Source organism: Salvelinus fontinalis, unplaced genomic scaffold (assembly GCF_029448725.1).
Source record: "Salvelinus fontinalis isolate EN_2023a unplaced genomic scaffold, ASM2944872v1 scaffold_1031, whole genome shotgun sequence".
NCBI classification, from domain to species: Eukaryota; Metazoa; Chordata; class Actinopteri; order Salmoniformes; family Salmonidae; genus Salvelinus; species Salvelinus fontinalis.
Window position 1 is genome coordinate 55,001 of NW_026601240.1, and position 9,423 is coordinate 64,423.

General features: G+C 45.2%; 1 protein-coding gene across 6 annotated transcripts in view; it reads right to left on the reverse strand.

Annotated features, from left to right (window-relative positions):
- The window catches only part of LOC129848420 (protocadherin-10-like), a 46,006-nt gene extending 42,216 nt beyond the window's left edge, over positions 1-3,790 (reverse strand). For 2 of the 6 annotated variants that reach the window (XM_055915663.1, XM_055915660.1), the window contains exon 1: positions 375-3,787. In XM_055915663.1, coding sequence (XP_055771638.1) covers positions 375-2,933 — 2,559 coding nt within the window. In that variant the 5' untranslated portion in view covers positions 2,934-3,787. Of the gene's footprint in view, positions 1-374 lie in introns of all 6 variants that reach the window. The other 4 variants (XM_055915664.1, XM_055915662.1, XM_055915665.1 and 1 more) reach the window with 3 other exon arrangements.
- Positions 3,791-9,423: the final 5,633 nt, after the last annotated feature.

Genomic DNA, 9,423 nt, shown 5'->3' on the forward strand with positions numbered 1-9,423 from the left:
ATAAAAATGTTCACATGACCCAGGTATTAAAGATAAAAATGTTCACATGACCCAGGTATTAAAGATAAAAATGTTCACATGACCCAGGTATTAAAGATAAAAATGTTCACATGACCCAGGTATTAAAGATAAAAATGTTCACATGACCCAGGTATTAAAGATAAAAGTTGAAAACCCAGATACCCAAACAGTCTTTCTTTGTCCTAATAGGATAACACACAGTGTGGATTTCAATTACACACACACACACACACACACACACACACACACACACACACACACACACACACACACACACACACACACACACACACACACACACACACACACACACACACACACACACATCAATGCTAACGGAAACCAAGCCTTACCTCATTGGAGAGGATGCTCCCGTTGGATAAGATGTCCGGTTGCTGGTCGCTGTACCCGGCCACTATGGCACCGCAGGGGGTGGTGTGGTCTGTGTCGGTGCTGCGCGAGGGGCTGCATGGTTTGAGGAACATCAGGTCCGTTTTAGCACTCTCCGGTGTCAGACACACCTGGTAGCAGTAGGAGTTCTGGTTCTGATGATGGGAACCGAACCCACCGCCCATCCCGACCCCGCTGACACCAGACTCCTCCACAGGCACCTGGCCCACAGCGCCCACACCGGTGGTGACGTTGGTACTCTGGACCAGCATGATGTCCGACTTGCTGAGCTTCTTCTGTTTCCTGCTGTGCGCCTGGCGCGAGCAACACGGGCTGCAGCACAGGCAACACTCCCCCGCCATGAGGCACGTGTACAGGTCCAGCTTCTTGTCTTTCTGGCAGCGCACAGCCAGCACGATCATAGCCAGGAGGAAGATGAAGGAGACGGCACCCAAGGCGATGATGAGGATGAGGGTGAGATCCAGAGAGGTCTCTTTGGACTTGGATGAAGATCCTCCTCGGTCTCCACTCCGTCCATCTATCACACTATCCACCAGGATGACAGTCACGCTAGCCGAGGAGGAGAGCGGTGGCTGTCCGTGGTCCCTCACCTCAATCAGCAGGTCGTAGGAGCCCTGGGGGTCGCGCTTGGTGAAGACACGGCGTGCTGTACGCAGCTCCCCCGTCCGCCAGTCCATGCGGAACATGCCCATCTCATTGCCACGCAGAATGCTGTAGGAGAGCCGTGCGTTCTCGCCATCATCTGCGTCCATGGCGACAACCCGCGTGACCAGGTAGCCCGGCTCAGCGGAGCGCGGCAGGTGTTCTTTGGCGGTGCCGTTCTTACCGATCGGGGCTATCACCGAAGGCGCGTTGTCATTCTGGTCTACAATAATGACATTAACGGTGCTGTTGGAGGAGAGCTCTGGGCTCCCGGAGTCTTTGGCTTGTACCATAAAGCTAAACTCTTTCAACTGTTCATAGTCGAATGAGCGCAGCGCATAAAGATAACCAGTGTCCTGGTTGATTGACACATAGGTGTCGACGGACATGCCCTGGATGGCACACTCCAATATGGAGTAGGTAATGAGGGCGTTCGGACCGACGTCAGGGTCCGCGGCGCTCACCGCGTGAATAAAAGCACCTGGCACATTATTCTCCGTCACATACACGTCGTAAACTGGCTGCGTAAAGCGGGGTGCATTATCGTTCTCGTCGGAAACATGTACCTTGATGGATTTGCTCGTGGCGAGAGAGGGGAGCCCCTGGTCTTTGGCTACAACGGTGATTGTGTATGAGTCTGCGTGTTCTCTGTCTAATAGTCCATCCGTTACTATGGTGTAGTAGTTTTTAAATGACGATTTGAGTTTGAAAGGAACGTCACCCAAAATCTCGCAGCTCACCAGCCCGTTGTCGCCCGAGTCCCGGTCGGTGACGCTGAAGAGGGCTATGACGGTGCCCGGGGCGTCCTGTTCGCTCACAGACTCGGTCACCGTGCTGAAACTGATCTCCGGTGTGTTGTCGTTAACGTCGACCAGTTTGACCATGACTTTGCAATGCGCGGGCACTGCGTTCGCTCCCAGGTCTTTAGCCTGGACATATATCTGGTGAGTACTACTCTCCTCATAGTCCACTTCCCCAGCCACCTCTATTCTCCCCGTCCTGGCATCGATTTTAAAAAGATCCTTTACCCTCGCCGGGTTGTGGTTACTGAATGAATACACTATCTCTCCGTTCTGCCCTTCATCTATATCAGTGGCGTTTAGCTGAATAACCAGCGTGCCCACCGGTGAATTCTCCCGTAGGCTCACCGTGTACACCGACTGGTCAAAGATGGGTGCGTTATCGTTGGAATCCAAGACTTTAACGACCAGGAGCGCGGTGCCAGTCCGTTGTGGCACGCCTCCGTCCACTGCCGTGAGTACGTACCGATGCACCGCCTGCTGCTCCCGGTCGAGCGGCTTTTCCAGCACGAGCTCCGCAAACTTGTTCCCGTCGCTCTGTGTCTGAACATCCAGGTAAAAGTAGTTATTGTTCGTTATGGCGTAGGTGCTGAGCGCGTTAGTCCCGACGTCTGGGTCGAAAGCATTCTCCACCGGGAACCGGGTACCTGGGGTGGCACTTTCCGTTATTTCTACAGTGATGTCTGTCTCGGGGAAAGTGGGGGGATTGTCGTTGATATCCATCACCTCGATCTCCACGCGGAAAAGCTCGAGCGGGTTCTCCAGAAACACCTCGAGGTGCAGGTTGCACGGTACTGTCTGCCTGCATATCTCCTCCCGGTCTATTTTCTCCTTAACATAAAGATTCCCGTTCTCCAGGTTCACGTCCAAGTAAGGGTTCCGCGAGCTGGCAACAGTCTGGAAGCGGCGGGCGGAAAGTTTGGTGATGTCCAACCCCAAATCCTCCGCGATATTCCCAATGACGGTCCCGTGTTCTTGCTCCTCTGGTACAGAGAAGCGCAGCTGGCACACCGCTCCATCCAGCAAGACCGAGAGAAGGAGCGGTAATAACAAAATCATTTCCACTCCTCTCACTCTTCCTCTCTCAAGTGCACTTGGATATATGTCGGGGCTATTACTCCGATTTCTTACTTGAACTAAGCATTTCCCATCCCAGCTTCGGTTCGCAGGAATAAGGCAGAATCAAAAGCTGCAATAATGAAAATAAAACTACGGCTGCTACCCAAACCCCAATCAGCTATTCCTTCTTTCCCTCTGCGCGTCGTCGTGTCAACCGAAAAGCATTCCTGTGTTTCAGTCGTGAGAATCACGGCCATTTGATCCTCGCTTCTTTCAGCAAAAAAAAAGTGTATATTCAGTCCAGGTTTGTGAATTTTGGCCGAAGCGCCAACATCGCAGCAGGCAGAGGGAGGCAAGACGTGTAGACCATAATACAATCCTCAGCCACAGATGGAATCCTCACACGTATCAAGTCCCAACTAAGTGCAATACAAAATATAAAAACATTACTTCACGAATGCATAACTCCAGAAAACACCATTCGAATAAAATCCTGAACTTGAACACGGTTAGCCAACACGTAAATAAACGACAAATTGTACTTTCTCTCCCGTTTTTTCTCTCTCGCTCTATAATCAGTGCGGCTGAGCAGCAAGGAAAGCGGATGATCCTCTCTGCTCCACTCCTGTAAAGCGAGTGAGGGGAGCGGGGTTGGTTTTGCGCACAGCATCTTTTCTCACCAGCCAATAGTGTCCGCAGACACCCGACGAGGTTACTCCTGATTGGGGCACGGGAATGCCAGCCAGCGCGCACCGTCCCACGGACCTGCCCGGACCTTTCTCTTTACTAACAACACGAGCCATCAAGCGGCGGTGGCGCTCGAGCCCCAGCCCCAGCCCCGTGCAAACACGAGCATGAAGCCCCAGTCAACCGAAACACCGGAGAGAAATAAAATATTTCACATAACCCGTGAATGAAATAGTCAACAAGTGGGCGACGGGTGGAATTTGAATTTGCAAATCCCTCGACGGGTAACGTCTTGGCACAAACCATCGTTTCAGAAGCATAGGCTACCTGTGCATGACAGTTCTAAGTTAAAAGCGCAGCCAGCGAATTTTGAAAGTGAATATTGTAGGAATCGCCTATTCATCATCGTAATGTGTTGTGTTATTGTTTTCTTCCGTTCAGTTTGATGAATGAACACGAAGGTAATGACTAGAGACTATGCCCAGGCAAGCAACACCAACCCTGTAGGGAAAGACAGAATGAGTGTTTTAAAGGGATTAGTTCAATAGCTGCTGTTTAAAATGAAAGCCTCAGTAGAGGTGTGTGTGTGTGTGTATGTGTGTGTGGTATAGACCTAAACAGACCGTGACCACAGGTCAGCGCTCTATTCCAGTGACGCAAATATCTACTGATTATCCTTCGGTATTGGCAAGCACTCACACACTATCCATATAGGCTATCGATGATGATGACGATGATGATGATGTAGCCTATACCAGTCCGTGACTCACACTGACTCGTTCCTGCCCAGGGCGTCATGCTATGTTGAATGGTCAACACAAGCTATGCTTTCCCGTTCTCTATCGGTCTAGCTGTGATAGGTGACCATAGGATATTGAGTATTGATGCAGTCAGTAGGCTGTCTTCTGTCTTATGATACGTGACCGTTGGTTATTTATGTAGTAACCTAAAACCAAAGCTTGGGGATGTTGCCAATTCCAACGCGCCGTCACGCACGTGCCCTCTGGCGGTCAAAACCAACGGGTTTAAAGATTGGCGAAACTTTTTAATTATCCCCGTCCCCTGTCAAGTTATCAATAACCATGATTAATGTATTATGTCTTTCAATATTCAATTTTGTTCAAATACACTTCACGAATAATAAAAACGAAACTAAAACGGGAGGAAGGATTCAGTTATAAACATGTTTGTATTCATTCCCAAATTCCTTCATGCGTGCAACTATCGTCTTAAATAATTATGATAGTATGGCTCAATATTCTGTTCTGTTGGTGCCGTAAAGACACGATGAAGTAGACATGTAATTAACGTAGAGCTGTAAAACGGGAGTAAATTATCAACATGTTTTAATTGCAATCTTCCTTCTTTAAGCACAACAATCATTCGTTTATAAAGGACATACCAAGGCCATACATGCATATAGATTGTATCCCAAATCGCACCATAATCCCTATATATAGTGAATTACATTTAACCAGAGCCATACAGGGCCCTGGTCAAAAATAGTGCACTATCCAGAGAATAGGGTGTCGAATGGAGCATCCCATAATGCCCCATTCATTCATATTCCGTTTAATGTAGCATAGCCAAAGCCATACTAATAGCCTTTAGCATGTTAGTACCGCTATCTTCACTGTTTCATCATTAGCCCACTCTCTCCGACCTTAGCAATGAAACTAATTTCATCACCCTAACCTACTTATTTAATTCATAAGCCATATGGTTTAATAGGCTATGTGCTTGCGTCCCAAATTACACCGTATTCCCTATATAGTGCACTACCACGGGCCCTGGTCAAAAGGAGTGCATTACGTAGGGTGTAAGGTGCCATTTGGCACGGAGCATCAGTCTATGCAGTGATTTGAAAAGAAAGGAACAAGAAAATGATCAACAGAAAGAGATGAAGGCTGCAATCTAAGCGTCCTTCCTGACCCACTTATTGGAGTATACAAACAGACAACACGTCGTTGAGGGTCATTAACATAAGCTTCCGATTCCGTATTTAATAGATAGACACGCAGCAATTACGGGACCGTAATACAAACAGACATGACCATTGTAGACTGGAATTAAGCAATATGGTGTTTAGATGATTTCGTAACATAACAAGTCTCACAGACAAAACGCGAGAGATACTGCTGGATGAATTACCATACTTGTCTTCTCTGATTCTCTGTGACAAAATCAGACTGGCACTCCAGTAGTGGGATATGAGAGAGAGAGAGAGAGAGAGAGAGAGAGAGAGAGAGAGAGAGAGAGAGAGAGAGAGAGAGAGAGAGAGAGAGAGAGAGAGAGAGAGAGAGAGGAGAGAGAGAGAGAGAGAGAGAGAGAGAGAGAATCCTTCTGATGGAATCTTCCCAACATTCTAGAGACCAAGGTCGCCCCCTAGTGATTGTTAGCGGTACTCTGTATAAGACAGGATATTTCTCCGTCTCCCCATAAACACTGCTCTCAGAACAGTTTTACATATTCCCCTCGTACTGGTTAAGATGCAACCTGGTGGGAGGGAACTATTCCTAGATCTGTGTCTTTACTGAGGCTGAAGTCTCCTCATAAACGCTGCTCTCAGACCAGTTTTACATATTCCACTCATAATGGTGATGATACGATCTGATCCTAGATCTGTGATCTCAGACCAGTTTTACATATTCCTCTCAAAATGGTTAAGATTTGATCTGATCCTAAATCTGTACCTATTAGGCCTACGGACATTCTATACCCGGAGACATGATTATTAAGTAAAAGCCATATCACCCCGGTTATTATCGGTTCAATATGAGAGCGTGTATAATTTAACGGCTCTAAAATGACAAATGCCGACATAGTTTCTGACGGACGGTGTCATAACCGGGTTTGATGGCGATGGCTGATGGTTTTGCCGGTGGAGGGTTTGACGGAGGAAGGACAGAGACGTTGATGAGAGAACGATGACCTACCGTTAATATTTAATGCAATGACCAAAAAAAAAGCAATTATGATGTCATTATCAGAGGCAGCAGCACAGGACCATATACTTATAGTGTCCCGGAGCAGACCATAATATTGATACAGGAGCCAACGCCTCAGAACAGTTAGACTGCACTGCAGCTGAGTTCTGTTCTACAGGGCAGACTTAGGGGATGTACCGTTTTCTGGATGAGCTGAGGGGCAGCACAATATTGGACAGTAGACTTCATGTGAAATAAATGACTTTCATTGAGTGTAGTACAGCTCTCTTCACTGCTTGCTTTGCCACATCTAACAAGTTACAACTACATTCCTTGCCAATGATGGAGTTGTAATGATATAGTTGCATTCCATACGTTATTGCACTGTATGGTATTGTGTTAACGGACAGCAAGCTCAGCGCGAGCATAGGGTTGCATGTTGCGTGATTAAAAATATTGTGAACTAGATGACTGCATGACACCAGACTCTGTTGACTATGTCGGTGTACAACAGGTGAGAATGACATGTTTTGTTAATGTTGTAATGATAGTTGAGTACTGTACCTCTGTCTACTTTGTTGTGCATGGTGGAAGGAATGGCAGTAGTAGAACTCGCTACTCGGAGAATAAAAAAAAGACGGTTCCAAAAAGGGTTCTTCGACCGTCCCCATAGGATAACCCTTTTTTGGTTCCAGGTAGAACTCTTTTGCAGAGGATTCTACCTGGAACCCATTAGGGTTCTACCTGGAACCAATAGGGTCTACCTGGAACCAATAGGGTTCTACCTGGAACAAAAAGGGTTCTACCTGGAACCACAAAGGTTCTTCATTGAGTTGTCCTACGGGGAGAGCCAAAGAACCATTTTAGGTTCAATGGTAGGCCTATACTAGGGTTGAGTAATGAACAGTATTGTACGGTAGAAGCATTGTGAAACGGTCAGCGGTAGTCTTTATGCACTGTATAACGAAGGGTTAGCAGTAAGTAGTCTTCCCTCTGAGTCTGAGAGCCGATGAGAGAGCCGATGAGAGAGCCGATGTGTTTTGCCAGCATGGTGCGGAAGCAGAGCTGTCCAAAAAGCTGAAGCTTTCAGTGTAGCACAACATGACTGCGAGGTACTACACTCACTGTGAAAAGACTGCAAATAATGACATAATGCATATGGGCACGCCATACCACTTATACTGCCGCTGTACTGAGAAGAGCTGGTTCTGAATATGTACAGTATTCTGCTCAGTACTATAGGGCTGTAGTGAGAGGAGCTGCCCATGGTACTGAATATGTACAGTATTCTGCTCAGTACTATAGGGCTGTAGTGAGAGGAGCTGCCCATGGTACTGAATAGGTACAGTATTTTGCTCAGTACTATAGGGCTGTAGTGAGAGGAGCTGTCCATGGTACTGAATAGGTACAGTATTCTGCTCAGTACTATAGGGCTGTAGTGAGAGGACCTGTCCATGGTTCTGAATATGTACAGTATTTTGCTAGGGTACTATAGGGCTGTAGTGAGAGGAGCTGCCCATGGTACTATAGAGAATGGTACTATAGAGAATGGTAATATATAGAATGGTACTATAAATGATGGTACTGTAAAGAATGGTATTGTAGACAATGGTGGTATAGAGAATGATTTTAAAGAATGGTACTGTAGAGAATTGTACTACAGAGAATGGTACCATATAGAATAGTACTATAGAGATTGGTGTAATAGAGAATGGTACTATATAGAATGGTGCTATAGAGAATGGTACTATAGAGAATGGTACAATATAGAATATTACTATAGAGAATGGTGTAATAGAGAATGGAACCATGTAGAATATTACTATAGACAATGGTACTATAGAGAATGGTACTATAGAGAATTGTACTATAGAGAATGGTACAATATAGAATATTACTATAGAGAATGGTACTATAGAGAATGGTACAATATAGAATATTACTATAGAGAATGGTACTATAGAGAATGGTACTATAGAGAATGGTACTATATAGAATGGTACTATAGAGAATGGTACTATAGAGAATGGTACTATAGAGAATGGTACTATAGAGACTGGTACTATAGAGAATGGTGTAATAGAGAATGGTACTATAGAGAATGGTGCTATAGAGAATGGTACTATATAGAATGGTACTGTAGAGAATGGTACTATAGAGAATGGTACTATAGAGAATGGTACTGTAGAGAATGGTACTAGAGAGAATGGTGTAATAGAGAATGGTACTATATAGAATGGTACTATATAGAATGGTACTGTAGAGAATAGTACTATAGAGAATGATACTGTAGAGAAGGGTACTAGAGAGAATGGTGTAATAGAGAATGGTACTATATAGAATGGTACTGTAGAGAATGTTACAATAGAGAATGGTACTATATAGAATGGTACTGTAGAGAATGGTACTACAGAGAATGGTACTATAGAGAATGGTACTATAGAGAATGGTATTATAGAGAATGGTACTATATAGAATGGTACTGTAGAGAACGGTACTATATAGAATGGTACCATATAGAATGGTACTGTAGAGAATGGTACTATAGATAATGGTACTATATAGAATGGTACTATATAGAATGGTACTGTAGAGAATGGTACGATAGAGAATGGTACTATAGAGAATGGTACTATAGAGAATGGTACTAGAGAGAATGGTGTAATAGAGAATGGTACTATATAGAATGGTACTATATAGAATGGTACTATATAGAATGGTACTGTAGAGAATGGTACTGTAGAGAATGGTACTATAGAGAATGGTACTATAGAGAATGGTACTATATAGAATGGTACTGTAGAGAACGGTACTATATAGAATGGTACTATAGAGAATGGTACTATATAGAATTGTACTGTAGAGAATGGTACTAT